Genomic DNA, 19487 nt, shown 5'->3' on the forward strand with positions numbered 1-19487 from the left:
GTGTAAATTGGCGAGTGCAGAAGAGATACGAGTGCGTCTGTCCGAGTCAAAAAATATGCTGCTGCATTTTGGACCTTCTTAATATGTGTAGCAAAGACCAGTTTACACCGAACAGAACTGAATTTGCATAATCAAGTCTGGATAAAATAAAAGCATGAATAACTTACTCTAAATTAGATCTTTTAAGAATGTGTTTAAGACAGGTAATGCGACGGAGCTGAAAATATGTGATCAAATGGTGGCACTAACGTAGAGACTTGGAAGGGTCAGAGACAAGCTTACCAGACTGGTAACACAGGACTTGAGCGCAGACCACAGACAAAGGGCCCTCATCAGGGAGGACACGGGGTTTGGTGTGGGAACTGGGCGAATGGAAAAGGTGTGTGCCGTTTATCCTAACTGTCAGGTTATTACTGTAAAGTAGTCTAAACTCTTTCAGTTAAATTCTGAAAAGTCTGACATGCAGCTTTACATTCAGTCTAATAACGTCTATTCAAAACAGAATAAAAATACTGATTTGATTGTAAAACTCTTTTTGAATTTAATAAACCGCTGTTGACTTGTATGGAACTAAATATCCATTCAAACTAATCAACTCAAAGTCTGTTTATGTCTGGCAGATAATGTTTTTAATTGGAGTTAAATGTGATTTGCACAGGAATACCTGCGGGAACTGCAGTGGGCGAGGTGCATTGTGGATAAGTTCTTAGTTATTTTGTTCCATTTTGGGGTGTTTAGGCGCATTTCTTTTGAGGGGGCTTGTGTTGTTCTTAGTTATGTAAAGGATGGGTCGTTTACATCTTACTTATGAACCATAAAATGTGAGATTCCATAGAAATATGAAATATCAATCTGATGGATCTTTGACTATTTTAACCAGAAGATCAGAACTTTTTATTGCAGGGATTAAGCGACACTTCTCATTAACCCCGAGGAAAGAGAGTCAGGTTTATAATAGTTAAGAAATGTATTTCTACACAATTTAAACAAGACTAACTTTAACACCCTGCGTACTGATGGACTAAGGAGGAGTGAGACGTAAAACGATGGTGTATGTGTGGAATGTTGTTATCAGAACCAGCGGATCCGGAGAAGCAGTTAGTTCTGAGTGGGAGTGAATGTTTCACTCTAAACTTTAGTAGGAGATTTATAACAAACATGAAACGCCATCTGTTGGTCTACGTACCCCAGGGGAAGCCTTCGTTAGATCCAGAATGCCGAGGTCCTCTTGGACCCTCTTTGGTACCGATGCCGGTAGAAAAGCAGCGGTGCCGGCCAAACTAGTCTTGGAATGCTTCCAGGTCACAACAGGTTATCACTGGCGTCTCCGAGACCCTGAAGGGGTCGTGAGGTTCAGCTTTTATTCTGAAGGAACCGTTGTGGTCAGATGTAACTTGCAACAGATTTTATCCAGCTTGTAGAGGTTCTTTTAGCTGAAGAGGAAGTCTGGGTGGCCTGTCCGAGACTTCTCTAGAACGCTTTAACTAAAGAAAAGGTGGCGTGGGATAGTTTTTATAGTTGTCATTTTTTGGTTTACTGGCGAATCAGAATTTGACATGCAAAAGAGGGTTAATACAAACACCACAGAAAACCACGCCTCGCACCAGAAACGAAGGTTCTGATTGGATCAGATAAAAGGAAATGTGTCGTGTGACTTTAGCATTACGTGTCTTTAGTGTCTAGTGCAAATGTCCAAGATTATAATAACTTGTAAAATACTGCTGATCACAGGATTATAATGTCAAGTAATAACATTGTCATTTCACAGATTGATTGAACATTGGGCTCACATTATTATTGGTAATAACAAAGTTGTTGATTATTTATTTATCAAGAGAGTTCTTGGTCTTCGTCTTGAGCTGTAAAAGGTGAAGCAGTTCAGATGAGCAGAGTGCATGAAAGACCTTGGCCAATATCTCATGTAGATTACCCTGTCAGAGACTTTATGTCTCTGCTCGAGCAGACGCAGCAGATCATGACCTTTAGGTCAAAAATAGGACATTCATCACGCTACACCTCATTCACTGTTGCAAATGTGGCATTACGAGTTGTGTCATGTTGGCACTGTAAGTGAGGAGGTCGATCAGAGGAATAAGACAGCTGTGCTGTTCCTGCTTTTCAATAGAAAGTGGTGTTTCACACTAAAACCTCTGGAATCAGCTCCTTGTATTTTGCTCTCACTTGCTGTTTGTAGGTGTATGAGGCATGAGTTAGCTGACATTGTTCAATGTTGCTGCAATAAAAATATAGTTTTCAATTCAATTTGTTTATTTATGGAGCGCCAAATCACAAGAGTTGTCTCAAGGCACTTCACAAAGTGGCCTCATTTATCAAGCTTGCTTACGCACAAAACGGGGTCGGAAAACTGCGTAAGCAACTTTCCACGCAAACTTTGGGATTTATGAAAGAAAACTTACACAAAAAATGTGCGCAACTTTCAGTTGACTAAGGACCTGGCTTACACACATGTTGGACATGGAGAGCACCTGCAGTGCTGCTGCTGAAAAGATGCAATTATGAAATCCTGCAGCATTATCACTTGTACTGCTTCGTTTTAACACAGAACAAGACCCTCCACACGCACGCACACTCACGCACACACACACAGCCTGAAACACAGAATACGGAATGCAGAAATCAGCAGGGGGACAGATTGAGACAGAACATCATGCGTCAGTGACAGTGTGTGTCCTGTTACTGTGACCCGATTGATGATCATGCACCCTGGTTACTCGTACAGAGGAGATCTCCGTTTGGATGACTGGTCAGCGTGCGTGACTTTCACCCGGGAGTCTGGGGATCGAATCCTGATTGGAACATTTATTTACGTCCGTCACAGATCTCTCTGAAGAACTCAGCATTGACGGCTTCAGCAACGCTGTGCCACTCTGTGGATTTTCTCTTATTTGTTTAGCAAAAGCACTTCCTTTCATTTCTCCACCTCACCCAAAAGTACCTCAATTTCTGCTTCTGTGAAATAGCGCTTCCTTGATCTGCCTTGATCTACGGTCGCCATGTCATTGGCGGAGCGCTGCAACAGCCGGCATATGTATACGCATGAGATCCACAAGGCACTTTGCATTGACTATTTATGGCAGTAAGTGGGCGTGGTGAGGGCAGGATGTGACTAAAATGCAGCTGAGAACCTTTCTAGATAGTTTCTGATTCATGAAGCGGAGATTGCGTACGGTTTTAGTAACAATTCTACACAATGTTTGATAAATGAGACCCCTGATCATTAAGCCAATCAGCAAAAAGTTCTCATACTAGGCACGCATGTAGCGACAGAGGAGAGGAAAACTCCCTTTTAACAGAAAGAAACCTCCAGAGGATCCTGGCTCAGTATAAGCAGCCATCCACCATGACTCACTGGTTACATTGATTATATGTCAACGAATTAGCTGGTGTCAATGCAACAAATGTAAATACATTAGCTTGGTTCAATAACAAAAACATGGTAGGTGAAGAAATTTATTTGGATCAAGTCAAATAATTAAGGTTTGGTTAAGTGAAGTAACATGTTTTGCATCAATATAAAAACAGATCATATTAAGTGAATACATTTAGTTTCTGTGAAGTGAAATATTTTGGATGTGAACACTGGGCATTAATGTTTTTATTTAAGTGAGGTTATTCTTTTTACAGAGTAGGTCGACATCACTTATTATAATGAATCCAACTTTATGAAACACAAAACAAGTCCTCTTTTAAAAGCAACCATTGAATCAACAAATACAGTTTTTTAAACAGTTTTTAGATGGACTGATTCTCCGTTAGACAGGCAGACTTCACCAGCCCAGGTCTATAAAAACCATCATATATTGTTTTACTCTTGCTGATTGAAAAAGTCAGATTTTACAGAATGAATTAGCATCAATACAACAATAACAGCATTAGGATATAATCACACTTGAGTCACCATTATTCACCACACGCCCCTGGAGTCCTATCAGGATACCCTTCACCTCCAGTCTAATTGGATGGGATAACACATGTCGCTTCACGACTGACTGGAGGTCAAACCTGCCACCCGTCCCCTTAATTAAAAAGAAAAGATAAACGTCTCCTCGGGAGGATTTCTCCCCAAGTTGGAACATCTTAAGAAGCCACACTCAAAAGGATTAAGATTTAAGAGGCATGGCTTGTCTGGAAAAATTATACTTGAGGTCAAGTAAGAAGAAAGCTCATCAAATCTTGGATGTGGCCTAAATATGAGTAAGGGCTTCGCCTTGATAAGAATGATGTGTGTATGTTGGCGTGCATGTCCACAGTGCTCAGTCATTAATTTTGAGGTATTTAATAACCTACTAGAGCAATTTATTTTCCTGGGTGAAATGAGTACAAAACCTACATTATCAATGATTTTAAAAACAAGAATTGGGTTCACAAGCTTTTAATCTGTTGTGGGTTTTCTCTTTTCCAGGTGGGGTCAAAATTATTCTCAGACACAAACAAACAGCCTCACTAATAAGTGGTTAAATGTCTCTTTGCGTGCTGTACTGTAAACACTTAGCCACCCATGTGTGTCTGTCTGGTATGATATGCGACTACTCGTCTGCGCAGAGTTGGTACTGTTCATATATAATGGCTCCCTGGAATGCCCCCAGCCCCCAGATCATAGCCCAGAATCTTATGAAGGATTTTCAAGACCGTTTGCTTCATTCGATCAAAAACTTGTCCTGGCAAGTTTGGGGTCATTGTTCTGTTGGAACACTCCTGCAACCATTTAGCTCAGGGGTGTCAAACTCAAATTTACACTGAGCCAAAAGGAACACTGGGAGAAAGTCGTGGGCAAAACTCAATATTCATTGTAGGGCTGTAACAAATGGTTATTTGGATAATCGATGAATCGGATGGGGTCTCGACACGATTAATCGATTAATCGGATTACATGGGGACATTTTTAAAAACTGCTAGGGAAACGTTATTTCTCTCCTTCCTTCACTTTATTAAACACAACATTATTAGAAAACAGTTCAATAGCAGAAAAACAACATGCCATCACCTAAATTGTTTTATAAGGTGTATAGACAGAGACCCTAAGCTACTGTGACCTAAAATGCTTGGTCCAAGTTAAACAGCTTAAAGAGCAAGTCAACCCCTACCAGAGTCTAACTCCACTCCCACTTCATGGTTGAAAAATGCAACACATGCTGTTGCCTGGCAGACCAAGAGGGCGGAGCCACTAACAAATACACGCACACTCAGGCTCACGACAGCATTGTGACATCATAATGTACCAGTTTACATCATAGCATACTTCTTAGCCAATAGCTGTGGCATATTTAAATTAAAATACAGTGCAGAGGTTTTACCTGACAACGGCACAACACTGCCAGTTTTAGGCAGAATATTTAAATTTTAACTAAGAAGTGCCAAATTATTGACGACACGTGTCTGCAGCACGATTAGACACTCGTTTATTTAGTTTTATCAGCAAAAAAAAGTTTATTTGTGGGTGACTTGCTCTTTGAGGGCAATTCTCTTCTGTTTTGTTTGATCTCATCTGTAGACATTTATTATAATTGGGGATGTCAAACAACTAATTTTTAAATGTAATTAAACATAGGCTGTGAATTAATCAAAATTAATCACTATTTCCAAAAATGACTGAAAAAATACCAAATAAAACAAAAGTAAATGAATGCCGCCCTCCTCGCGATGATGCCCTGGGCAACTGCCATAAAGTCACATCAAGAAATGCTGCTGATCATTCCAATGATCCCAAATAGACTCACATTAGGCCACATGAAAGCAACTGAACCCAAAAATATATTAACCAGTATATAACTGCACTCACACACAACACGCCTGCAGCAACAGTTAGGACTACAGGTGCTGGCCAGTAAATTAGAATATCATCAAAAGGTTGAAAATATTTCAGTAATTCCATTCAAAACGTGAAACTTGTACATTATATTCATGCAATGCACACAGACCAATGTATTTCCGATGTTTATTACGTTTAATTTTGATATTTATAGGTGACAACCAATGAAAACATCAAATCTGGTATCTCAGAAAATTAGAATATTCTAAAGGCCAATGAAAAAATGTTTGTTTCTCTAATGTTGGCCAACTGAAAAGAATGAACATGAAAAGAATGTGCATGTATAGCACTCAATACTTAGTCGGGGCTCCTTTTGCCTCAATAACTGCAGTAATGCGGCGTGGCATGGACTCGATCAGTCTGTGGCACTGCTCAGGTGTTATGAGAGCCCAGGTTGCTCTGATAGTCGTCTTCAGCTCCTCTGCATTGTTGGGTCTAGCGTATTGCATCCTCCGCTTCACAATACCCCATAGATTTTCTATGGGGTTAAGGTCAGGCGAGTTTGCTGGCCAATCAAGGACAGGGATACCATGGTCCTTGAACCAGGTGCTGGTGGTTTTGGCACTGTGTGCAGGTGCCAAGTCCTGTTGAAAGGTGAAGTCTGCATCCCCATAAAGTTGGTCAGCAGCAGGAAGCATGAAGTGCTCTAAAACTTCCTGGTAGATGGCTGCATTGACCCTGGACCTCAGGAAACAGAGTGGGCCAACACCGGCAGATGACATGGCACCCCACACCATCACTGACGGTGGAAACTTTACACTGGACCTCATGCAACGTGGATTCTGTGCTTCTCCGCTCTTCCTCCAGACTCTGGGTCCTTGATTTCCAAAGGAAATGCAGAACTTGCTTTCATCAGAAAACATAACTTTGGACCACTCAGCATCAGTCCAGTCCTTTTTGTCCTTGGCCCAGGCGAGACGCTTCTTGCGCTGTTTCTTGTTCAAGAGTGGCTTGACACACGGAATGCGACACCTGAATCCCATGTCTTTCATGAGTCTCCTCGTGGTGGTTCTTGAAGCGCTGACTCCAGCTGCAGTCCACTCTTTGTGGATCTCCCCCACATTTTTGAATGGGTTTGTCGTCACAATTCTCTGCAGGGTGCGGTTATCCCTAGAGCTTGTACACTTTTTTCTACCACATTTTTTCCGTCCCTTCGCCTGTCTGTTAATGTGCTTGGACACAGAGCTCTGCGAACAGCCAGCTTCTTTAGCAATCACCTTTTGTGTCTTGCCCTCCTTGTGCAAGGTGTCAATGATTGTCTTTTGGACAGCTGTTAAGTCAGAAGTCTTCCCCATGATTGTGGTGCCTTCAAAACAAGACTGAGGGACCTTTTAAAGGCCTTTGCAGGTGTTTTGAGTAAATCAGCTGATCAGAGTGGCAGCAGGTGTCTTCTATATTCAGCCTTTTCAGAATATTCTAATTTTTTGAGATACCAAATTTGGAGTTTTCATTAGTTGTCACTTATGAATATCAAATTTAAATGTAATGAACATTGGAAATACATTGGTCTGTGTGCATTGCATGAATATAATGTACAAGTTTCACGTTTTGAATGGAATTACTGAAATATTTTCAACCTTTTGATGATATTCTAATTTACTGGCCAGCACCTGTACTCCCTCCCTTTTAAAAGTGTTTTCGCTTCTGAGGACATTAAGGTTGTAAAGCCACATGCTAGTGGTCTGGCCAGTTTCTGCGGGAATGTGACGGCGGAACCGGTTCGCAGCAGTGCGAGCCCCCCCCCCCCCCCCCCCCCCAATTCAATAGCGCCGCGCTTACAATTTTATAGACTTTTTTTACGAGCTTAGGGCATGTCTAGCGTGTGTAATAATCCAAGGCTTGGGTGAATCACTTTTGAAAAGTTTTTAACTTACCCGGACACCGAGCTCTCTCCTTCCTCGCTGATAGATTCCGACATGCTTGCGATTAAGATGCTGCATCATCACTGTAGTACTCCCGTGCCATGCTAAGTCTGACCTACAAACGTTGCAGGTTACGAATGTCTTCGCCTGATTTAACTTAAAATGTTCCCAAACTTTAGAAGTTTTTACTTTTTTGGGTCTCGCTGCTTCTGCCATGTTTCTCTTCCAAACACCTGCCGGCTGTCCCTCGCGCTGATCTGACTTGCTCTGGTCTGCGCGCAACGGCGGGCGGGAGGGGGGGGGGGGGGCGGGGGTGGGGGGGTGGGGGGGCTGGCTGCTTTTGGAAGAGTTGTGCAACACAACAAATCGATGACGCAATTCGTTGCCAACACTTTTAGTAATCGATTTTCATCGAATTTATCGATTCGTTCTTGCAGCCCTAATTCATTGAAAAACTGACTGTAAAAATGCACATTTCCCTTTATCTCAAAATATGTGTTCATTTGGATACAAACTTATTTTGCACGCACACTGAATGTGGAATAACCAAATTACACACAAGCAAGTCAATTTGAAATAAAACATAAGTGGTATTGCTGTTGTTACTTTATTGATTCTAAAATCTTAAGAACTAATTATTGGAACAAAAAATTGGTTTGGAAAGCTCAGTGAACCTTGAGCTCTATATGCAGGTGAATCCGGTTATGAGAAAGAGCATATTCTACGTTTCCCTCCTCTTTGAATTTTCTCTGAAGAGTAGCCACATGGGGTCTCAGAACAACTCTCATGTGACCTGAAAACAGATTGTTCACCATCATGGTTTAGGGGAAGGGTCCAGAAAGCTGTCTGGTTCCACATTTAGGAACATATTGAGGAAATGGAAGACCACAAGCACAGTTCAAGTTAAGGCTCCAAGTGGCAGAACAAGCACAATCTCAGATAAACAGAAGCGAAGAAAGGTGAGCAAAAAAAAAAAAAGAACGCAATATTTAGTATATTCTCCTTTTGCAGGAAAAACAGCCTTTAACTCTTCCTATAGCTTCCAATAAGAGTCTGGCTGAAGGCATTTTGGACCATTCTTCTTTACAAAACATCTCCAGTTCATTCAGGTCAGATGCTTCTGAGCATGGACAGCTGTCTTTAACTCACACCACAGATTGAATGCATGAACGCTTTAGTAGATGTTGAGCAGTGTTTAGGATTGTTGCCTTGCTGAAAGATCCATCCCCGGTGCAGCTTCAGCTTTGTCACTGATTCCTGGACATTGGTGTCCAGAATCTGCTGATATTGAGTGGAATTCATGCGTCCCTCAACTTTAGCAAGATTCCCAGTCCCTGCACTGGCAACACAGCCCACAGCATGATGGAACCACCACGTTTTATTGTAGGTAGCAGGTGCTTTTCTTGGAATGCTTGTTCCTCCATGCATAAAGGCCATTGTTATGCCCAAATAACTCAGTTTTAGTTTCATCAGTCCACAGCACCTTGTTGGGTGACGGTGGCACAGGAGTGGGGCGACGGTGGCACAGGAGTTAAGTGCTCGCCCCGTAATCGGAAGGTTGCAGGTTTGAGCCTCGCTCAGTCTGTCGCTGTCGTTGTGTCCTTGGGCAAGACACTTAACCCATGTTGCCTGCTGGTGGTGGTCGGAGGGACCGGTGGCACCAGTGCTCGGCAGCCTCGCCTCTGTCAGTGCGCCCCAGGGCAGCTGTGGCTACATTGTAGCTCATCCCCACCAGTGTGTGAATGTGTGTGAATGGGTGAATGACTGATTGTGTTGTAAAGCGCCTTGGGGGTTCCAGGAGTCTAGAAGGCGCTATATCAAATACAGGCCTTTTACCATTTGTTACAGAATGAAGTTGGCCTAACCTCAAACTGCTCTGTTCACATATGTGCTGCTGATCATGGAAATCATTTGAGCAGTTAGGGTACAGAGTTGTATCAGGGAGGAAAGAAAACAACTGCAGCAGCCACAGCAGTGAGTGTGTCACTAGTGCTAACATTAACAGAGTTACTGCGGTGGCAATTCTATTACCTTTAGAACACGTTTGTGTGTCACGTATAACAGCAAATGCTAATGATTTACGTCATCCCACTGCGTCAGTTTTAATGAAATTGCTCCTCTTCAATGGATAAGTTTGTTACGTGTACATCTCAGCCAAGCTAACGTCCTGACTGTTGGGTATTTTTATAAATGTACCTTTTTGAGACCTAAAAGATGCCCATTACACATCATGAATCTGTGTTGGCTGTTCATAAAAAGGTTGAGCAAAGATGTTAATTGAGAGAACTCTGTACCTCTGTAATTTGAGAAGGTCCGCCTTCTCCCCCTCACCCATCGCTTGAATAAAACCACTGAAGACTCTGAGGAAGTGGGAGTCGCCTGGCAGATAGCTCTGGAGAGAGTTATGTGCCATGGTGATCTCCCCCCATTTGGCTAATTCAGTGTAAAATGTCTTCCTGGTTGTCATGTGTGTTTATTTCAGGTTCCAGGGTTATGGAGGTTAAATATTATCTAACAGATAATTGGAGAATGCAGGTATGCAGAGCTGGTAAGAGCAGAAGGCTGAGGCTGGAGCAGAATGGGGCCTGGTTGAGCTACACACATGGACATTACAAATAATCAATTTACTCACTCTCTCTCTCTCTCTCTTCGGGTGTGTTGTCCTTTAAGGTAATATGGGATAAAATCAAATTACCTAACACTGACAATTGTGAACACGTTGGTCACGAGACTCCTGTCCATGGTCGGCGACAAAGGTTTCAAACAGATGATCAAGCAGTTCAACAAAGGACACCGCGACAACTACCTACCAGGTCGGTCCCATTTCACCACAATGATGAAAAAGCTGTGTGTGTGTGTGTGTGTGTGTGTGTGTGTGTGTGTGTGTGTGTGTGTGTGTGTGTGTGTGTGTGTGTGTGTGTGTGTGTGTGTGTGTACATTTTTATATTAGACTACAATACATTTTATGATAAAATAAAAAGGTTGTTTACTGAACAGTCAAGAAACTAACATTTTTAAAGCATAAAACATTTTCTTTGTGTTAAATCTTAGACTACTTTATTTGATATTACCAAATTATTAATTTGGTAAATAAACTAACTTTATCATCTTTTATCTTTACGGTAAAGCAGGCCCTCAGGGCTGTCAATGGTCCCTGACTGCCGACGTGTGGACCAGCCGTGCTACAGAGGCCTACCTCGGTGTGTCCTGCCTTTTCCTGGCTAAGATTGGAAGATGAAGCGCTTCAACATTGCCACCATGCCTCTTGGCAACACAAATCATTTTGGTGTACAATTTATTTTGGTTTTGGGTGCCTACCTCCATCTGACTGTAGCATTTGTATTAACAGGTTACAAAGTTATTTAAAAGATGTTTGATAAGCATCTTGTCATTACTAGAAGGCACATAACTGATCACACTTCAAAATAGGAGTTCACGATATGTATATTAGAGAATCCTGGTGCAATAAGCTATGCTTTTATAAATGACACCATTAGTCGAGTAATCGTCCACAAAATTGGCGATTAGTCGACTATTAAAATAGTGATTTGTGGCAGCCCTATTATGCACCAAACTACAGTTCAGACTACCAACCCTTGGAGATCTTGGAGGGGGTGCTCGAGAGCGCTCCTTCCAGTGACTCCCTGGGGACTGAATATGGTTTGTCATTAATGAACACCACGTCCAGACATAAAGGTGTCCATATGTGCTCTTGGCACCAGAAAACCTTCGGTACCATTCGGCGACTCAAGAGGGGAAAGCAGTGTGCTACCAACACTGTTTATAGTGCTACATTGTGCTGCTAACCTCTACTCCTCCATCTCCTCACGCTTAGACTACTGTAACTCTCTTTTCACGTGTCTGAGCAGAACCTCCCTGAACCGTCTACAGGTGGTTCAGAATGCCTGTGCTCGACTTCTGACCAAGTCCTCCAAACACACCCACATCACCCCGCTTCTCCTCCAGCTTCATTGGCTACAAACAGGTGCATGGACGCAATGCTGCTGGTCTTACAAGAAGGCCTGGAAAAATTCGTCCATCCATCATCCATCCATCCCAAATGCACGTCTCCATCTAACACTTTTATCGGTCAGTAAGTTGTTCTGCCAGAGTCATGATAGACAGATTTTAATGAGATAGCAGCCCCCACCCCCCCGCCCATCTAGAACTCCTTCACCTCAACCAGCACACTCAGCCCCCCCCTCCCTCCCTCTGCTCCTCCTCAACTTTTAGCACCCGCCCTTCGGAGGTCTCTGCAAGGCTTAAGCCTGGTTTATGCTTCTCCGTCAGCTCCGCAAGGGACAGACACGCACGGATTGACGGAGGCGTTTTGCTCTCACACTTCTCCGTCTCCTGGAGAGTGTTGCAAAGCAATTGCCCGGCAGGACAACAGAGGGCATAGCGCTGTTCTGTGGTATCCTGTCATGTATCGGTCCAAGATAGTGTGTTTATATTGTGTTTTTTGTGTATATAAGAGACTTTTAACACGGACATATTTGTCTCTCATTTTCCCACCGCTTCATGCGCTCCCCACCTCTAAACCCACGTTTCCTGTAATTTCTGTCCCCAAATAAAACGCTTGCTGCGCATCTTTTCACTCCTCCAGTCACGAGAGAATGAAACATTCATATTTTTAAGAGTTTTTTCGCGAGGTATTCTTCAAGCTTTTCCGTGTCTGCCGCTAGTTATCCTCGGCTCTCTTTGCAATGGCAGCGTTGTAAACAACAGCGGTGTCCTGACCAATCATAAGCTTGCGTAATCCTTCTCGTTCGACGGATGTTTAAAAAAGTGGGCTCGACTCCGTACGTACTTGCGTGCGTGCCTGCCGGAGCCCTACGCAAGGACGGATAATGGCGTTGCGTGTCTCCGCACTGACGCAGACGGAGAAGCATAAATCAGGCTTTACAGCTTGTTAGGCTTTTACTGTGATGTTCTCTGTGCAGCACCTTGTGACTCATGTCTACAAAGGTGCTCTATAGATAGTTTCACATACTTAACATTCAACAATTTTACTGAAGAATGAGCTAAACATCATTTTAGCAAGTTACCACTCACTATTCAAAGGTGCACAAATACCACGTACCTTCTTTCTCGAAGTTTTTCAATGTACTCAAACTTGGGAGTGAGAACTCCATTGGAGGTGATGATAGCCTTAAAGAACAACATGAAAAAGATCGTTTTATTAAACGTAATTATCATTTCACGTCAATGAGCAATATACCCTTAAAACTAGGGCTGCACAATATATCGCAATCATATCGTTATCGCAATATCAGCATGCACAATATGCATATCGCAAAGAACGGATAAATATCGCAATGAATGGTCAGCTCAAATGTTTGCTACACATAATGCATTCTGTCAATCAAATGGAAGCATGATGTTTTTTCAACAAATCAAATAGAGCTCTTCACCCGTTTGGCCAATTGGGTGGGTTCTCATAGGTTAGATGCCCGCCCCCGAGGCGGACGGCACTTCATTTTGATGGTTAGCAAACACCTGAGTTAGCTTTGGTCTGCTCTTTCTGCTGATTCTGCTTTTCCCGGGATCCACTGATCGCCTTTTCTTGTTCATTTTCTTTTTCCCTTTCCTCACATATTTTGTTTTTCTCATTTTTAAGATTTATTTTTGTCATTTTTTTTTATTTCTTTGTTTTTGATTATTTTTGTTCCTGAGTTAACTTTTAAATTACCACAAGTAATATTAACATCGCAATATCAATCACTGTTATCGCATATCGCAGGTTTTCCTAATATCGTGCAGCCCTACTTAAAAAGCAATATATCACTATTAAAAATGACATGGCTCACATCTCTGACTTGGGGACTGAACTCCTCCTCCTCTAGGGGCCTGGTTGCATCTGAAAGCAGCTGTTAAAATAAAATGACCATTAAAAAAATCAGGAACAGATCAATTAAAATGAAAAACAAGCACCAATTTTTTTCTGTTGCAGCCTTACCCTGGAGAAAGCTCAACCAGATTTAATTTAAAGCAGAACGCACCAAAGATAAGGACGAAAACAAAACTCTGACTAAAACTTACCATCTCCCAAATGTAGGGGAAGAGTCTGTCTCCAAAGTACTCGGTGGCTTCGATGGGGAGCTGAGCAGGAAGGTTGTCAATGGAGCACATGAGGAATCCGTTTCCTTCCACACTAGACCAACAGCACACAGGAAAACATCTGTGAGTATTCCAGAAAATGTTCCTATCCCTAATAAGCCACTAAAAACCCACAGACCAATTATCAAAACAACCAATACAAGCTGGGCCTCGAGTCTGTAATAAAGTTTGTCTATTTATCCATCCATCCATCCATCCGTCCGTCCGTCCGTCCGTCCATCCATTCGTGAACAGAAAAACAAAGACGAGTTGTACCTGTCATGATCGATGTGCTGGTCGGCGTCATACATGCAGAAGGGCTTATCGATGGTGGTGCACTCGGTCATGAACTCTATGGAGCCTCCAGTATCTGCAGATATGTCACAGATGGCCAGCAGCCTGGAGAGAGAAGGAGGCAGGTCAACAGTCACGCCATAAACATGTCAAAACAAAGTGAGAACTGCAGTGGGACAAATACAGATCCTTCTCAAGAAATTGGCATATTGTGATAAAGTTCATTATTATCTGTAATGTACTGATAAACATTAGACTTTCATATATATTAGATTCATTACCCACAACTGAAGTATTGTTTCTAATATTGATGATGTTGGCGTACAGCTCATGAAAACCCAAAATTCCTATCTCAAATAATTAGCATATTTCATCCAACCAATAAAAGAAAAGTGTTTTTAATACAAAAAAAAAGTCAACCTTCTAATAGTTATGTTCAGTTATGCACTCAATACTTGGTCGGGAATCCTTTTGCAGAAATGACTGCTTCAGTGCGGCGTGGCATGGAGGCAATCAGCCTGTGGCACTGCTGAGGTGTTATGGAGGCCCAGGATGCTTCGATAGCGGCCTTAAGCTCATCCAGAGTGTTGGGTCTTGTGTCTCTCAACTTTTTCTTCACAATATCCCACAGATTCTCTATTGGGTTCAGGTCAGGAGAGCTGGCAGGCCAATAGAGCACAGTAATACCATGGTCAGTAAACCATTTACCAGTGGTTTTGGCACTGTTAGCAGGTGCCAGGTCGTGCTGAAAATGAAATCTTCATCTCCTTAAAGCTTTTCAGCAGATGGAAGCATGAAGTGCTCCAAATCTCCTGATAGCTAGCTGCATTGACCCTGCCCTTGATAAAACACAGTGGGCCAACACCAGCAGCTGACATGGCACCCAGACCATCACTGACTGTGGGTACTTGACACTGGACTTCAGGCATTTTGCCATTTCCCTCTGCCCAGTCTTCCTCCAGACTCTGGCACCTTGATTTCCAAATGACATGCAAAATTTGCTTTCATCTGAAAAAAGTACTTTGGACCACTGAGCAACAGTTCAGTGTTGCTTCTCTGTAGCCCAGGTCAGGCGCTTCTGCCGCTGTTTCTGGTTCAAAAGTGGCTTGACCTGGGGAATGCGGCACCTGTAGCCCATTTCCTGCACACGCCTGTACACGGTGCCTCTGGATGTTTCTACTCCAGACACAGGCCAGTGCTTCCGCAGGTCCCCCAAGGTCTGGAATCGGTCCTTCTCCACAATCCTCCTCAGGGTCCAGTCACCTCTTCTCATTGTTTTCGGCCTCGCTTTTTCCTTCCCACAGACTTCCCACTGAGGTGCCTTGATACAGCACTCTGGGAACAGCCTATTTGTTCAGAAATTTCTTTCTGTGTCTTACCTTCTTGCTTGAGGGTGTCAATGATGGCCTTCTGGACAGCAGTCAGGTCGGCAGTCTTACCCATGATTGCGGTTTTGAGTAATGAACCAGGCTGGGAGTTTTTAAAAGCCTCAGGAATCTTTTGCAGGTGTTTAGAGTTAATTAGTTGATTCAGATTATTAGGTTAATAGTTCGTTTAGAGAACCTTTTCATGATATGCTAACTTTTTTAGATAGGAATTTAGGGTTTTCATGAGCTGTACGCCAAAATCATCAATATTAGAAACAATAAAAGGCTTGAACTACTTCAGTTGTGTGTAATGAATCTAATATATGAAAGTCTGATGTTTATCAGTACATTACAGACACTAATGAACTTTATCACAATATGCTGATTTTTTGAGAAGGACCTGTATGTGTGAGGCCCATCATTCCATCATCAACGACAGGAAGAAACAGCTTTGTTAAAGAGTGCATCAGTTACAACCTGCTAGTCTGTAATGTTCTGGCCCTGATCAGACTTAACAGAGCAGTTTCATGGGCTCTGATACAGAATAACCTGCAATAGCTTCTCATCAGTAAAGTTGTCTTTTACACATGTAGCAACAGAAAAAATAAAACGTATAAACGCTGCAAGTTTCTAACAGCGTTAACCAAGAAAATGTTTTTAACTTATAACAGAAATATGATTGGTCTCTGAGTTTTTCATGCAGGCTGAATGTGAAAATAGTCTTCTTCTACTTCCTGCATTAGCTGATGATAGAAAATAGTTGCTGAAATACTCAGATTAGAAAAGTCACTCAGATCTACGTCACACGGTCACCTAACATTCATGAATACACCCATTCTGACAAATGACAGGAAGGCTGTTGTTGGTTTAGCTTCCAGAAAACAGCAGAGAACATCTCAGCTAGTAGATAACTGTTAGAATTAGCAACTTCACCACACAGCAGCACTCCTCCAGGATCAGGGCTGTACAGTGTACTCAAGCTATATATATATATATACTATATGTCAGACGTGCTAAACGTCTTTCAGAGCAGATCAAACCAGTTGCCTGTCGCTGCTACTGTGTAGTCTGTGTAGAGCATCATGTCGCCGGTTAAGGTTACATGGGATTACTAGTGACTTTTCTAGCCTACCGGATAGGATTTTATATTTAATATTTATTTAGGTAACACTTCCTTTTACAGCCCCCAAATTTCCCCAATTTCTTCCAATAATTAGTTAAAGTGTATTATTGTGTAATTAAAGTGAATAATTGTAATAAAGTGTGCTAAATGACTGCATCATTAGTGTCATTTAGGTTTACTATAGTAGCACAGATTAAATGGACAGCCTCAACAATAGAAGAAGCCTTTTGCAGATGCATACATCTCTGACATCCGTATATACAGACAGACCAGTATACATGGATGTTTTCCTCATAATATTCATATAAACACCAATAATAATACTAGGGATTTAAAGGCCATGAACCAAACACAATATAAGCCAGAGGTGAAGGTATATGCATTTAACTAGAAATGTCATAAATGATCTTCAGGGTTGATGTGAAATCTAATCCAGATCAGTCCAGGTCAGAATGATCATCTCATCCGTCTCATGACCAGCAGCAGCTGGATGTTTATGGCCACAACATTTCAAGTGAAGCACACTCCTTTTATGTCTTGTGGTTGCTCACGATCCATATTTCCGTTTAGAAACCGTTTCTCCTCCATGGATGTACCTGCCTGTCAGAGCGTCTAACCACTGGGTGGTCAGCTGATGCTGCTGTCAGTCATTGCAGGAATGTGTACGCTGTGGGGAAACAGTTTTAATTTCTCTCCTCTGTCTGAGCTGATAGTGACGCGTAGCGCGCCTCGCGGCAGTGATGCGCCTTGTGCGCAAAATGCGGCCCTTCATGGAGCTCGTGCCAGACTGTGGATGACTGATGTTTGAGGACACACAGATATCTTTTCAAAAATCTCTGAGATTTCGACTAATGAACACCTGGAAATTTTACCGGTATGCACAGTACCCTTGAAAAAGTGCTAGGATGCTGAAAGGTTATATTTAGAAGTGGCGGCGGTGCTGGTACCGGTCCAATGCACTGCTCTCTGTCCCTAAAGGATGAGTCTGATGATCTGATCATCAGAACCTGATCATCATGATCCGTTACTGACAGCTGCTGTTTCTCCCTCCCCAACCCACCCCACGTGCCCAGCATTGCGCGCTGCGCGATAATTAAACTGGCCCAAAAACTCCACCTTAAACCGGTTCTCCCAACATGACCACATGCAGGCCAGCCTGGACATGCATCTGTGGCCAGAGCTTTCTTCTTTTTCCATCTTTCCTGTTCTGCTCCACCTTTCCTGGTCCTTCTAGGTCCATTTTGCCTCTGGGGCCAAAGTTGTGGTGGTGCAGTAGTATGGCGTTTAAAGCGTGCCACAACCCGTGCACGCGCATTGGGTCCACAGCGCGCGTGTGAACGGGACTCGCGAGCGGAAATATACATGGCGAGAGGTCATTTGTGCACTGAGAGGGAGCAAACTGTGTCTGTGAGCGCACAAGGATGTGCACAAGTGACAAACCTGCGTGCGCGCGTTGTCAACGAGCACACGGCAGAGGAAAACGTGCGCGCGCGGCAGCCTCTGTGCGCGCTCGGCAGCCTCTCTGCGCGCTCGGTTTCTGACTCCTGCTCGCTCGGCTGTAAGGGTTTTGGCACTCTGGAGGCGTGGCCTGTGGCAGATCTCCTCTGTCCTCTGATTGGTTAGTGTATCCCGCACTTTACCCTCTACCTATCTATATAAAAAAGTCTACTAGTCAAGTAGTTGCTGGCATAGCTCAGTTGGAAGAGCGGGTGACTCTCGCCCCGAAGGATCCAGGTTCGAGGCCGGGCAAGGAAAATGTAGTAGATGTCATGTTAATTTTTCTTAATTTCAGGTATTTTACAGTTGTGACCGTTCAACTGTCATTAAACGTCCGAATGTTTGCTGGGCAGTGTTTTAAAAAGTGCACATAAGCTAGATGGTTTTAACCATATAAAATTACATTTTTTGTGATACTGGAAAAATACATACTGAAATAAAACTACTGATTGAAAACTTTATGACTGTGGTTGTACAATATATGACTCACTAATACACTGCAAACTCCCTTAGAGTGGGGCTTCCAGAGAGAGAGAGAGAGAGAGAGAGAGAGAGAGAGAGAGAGAGAAAAGTTCTTGCCTCATTAATGAATTGTTTATTTTTTTCAGTATTTAATTGACAAATTATCCTTTCAAATAATTAATTGATGAGTTACATAATTGTCCATTTAGAATTGTTGAATGGACTGAGTCAAGTTTGGTGCACTTTATATATTTCAAAACATGTTTTTTTTTTATTTTAATGATGCATATAAATAATTTAAATGTTAATTTAATGAAATATTTCTATTTTTTCATTACCTCACCCTTGTTTTGACAAAAACGGGACCTTGCTGGATAATATCATGGAGAAACTATTTGTTCACAGTACATGGCTCCGTAAGGATCTGTGTACCAAAGGAGGAGATACTCAGAAATCTGTCTGCAGATTGTTACAACCCAGACTGGAAGTGGTGGGCTGTAATAAGAAAGGAGACCAAACAGAGGAGTGGGGGTTCAACAACTGATTTATTTAACAAAAGTAAGGATTTACTAAAGCAAGTTAGTGAACAGAAAATGGCCATCTCAAGGTTTTACTCGGATGTCCCTCAGCAGGGTGCAGCACTGTTGAAGGTCATCTGAATGAAAGCTTGATATGCAGCTTCTTTATGAAAGTGTGTAAATATACAGTATGGTTGCCGTACATATGTTGAGGTTCTCAGACATCAGGCTTCTTTGCCCAGGCCTTCACTAGTGGGCTATTTTAAAAGTTGGTAAGGAGAAAAACCACAGCATATAGAGCTGATTGTTTACAAATGCAAGGAGGGGAATAACAATCAAAATGCTTGTGTTCTTGGACCAGATGAATGGAGCGCTCCACATGCACTCAGAGATGTTATGGCTTCTGTTTCTATAACTTTACATGCAGACATTTGA

The 19487-nt window shown here is 42.5% G+C and overlaps 1 protein-coding gene across 2 annotated transcripts in view; it reads right to left on the bottom strand.

Annotated features, from left to right (window-relative positions):
• aass (aminoadipate-semialdehyde synthase) overlaps nucleotides 1-19487 on the bottom strand; it is a 72639-nt gene that overhangs the window by 19748 nt on the left and 33404 nt on the right. For both annotated transcript variants that reach the window (XM_015965645.3, XM_015965646.3), the window contains exons 10-13: nucleotides 14068-14190; nucleotides 13735-13846; nucleotides 13503-13562; nucleotides 12776-12843 (exon numbers count right to left, since the gene is read on the bottom strand). In XM_015965645.3, coding sequence (XP_015821131.1) covers nucleotides 12776-12843; nucleotides 13503-13562; nucleotides 13735-13846; nucleotides 14068-14190 — 363 coding nt within the window. The remainder of the gene's footprint in view (nucleotides 1-12775; nucleotides 12844-13502; nucleotides 13563-13734; nucleotides 13847-14067; nucleotides 14191-19487) is intronic.

The sequence above is a fragment of the Nothobranchius furzeri genome, chromosome 14 (assembly GCF_043380555.1).
Source record: "Nothobranchius furzeri strain GRZ-AD chromosome 14, NfurGRZ-RIMD1, whole genome shotgun sequence".
Classification (NCBI taxonomy): Eukaryota; Metazoa; Chordata; class Actinopteri; order Cyprinodontiformes; family Nothobranchiidae; genus Nothobranchius; species Nothobranchius furzeri.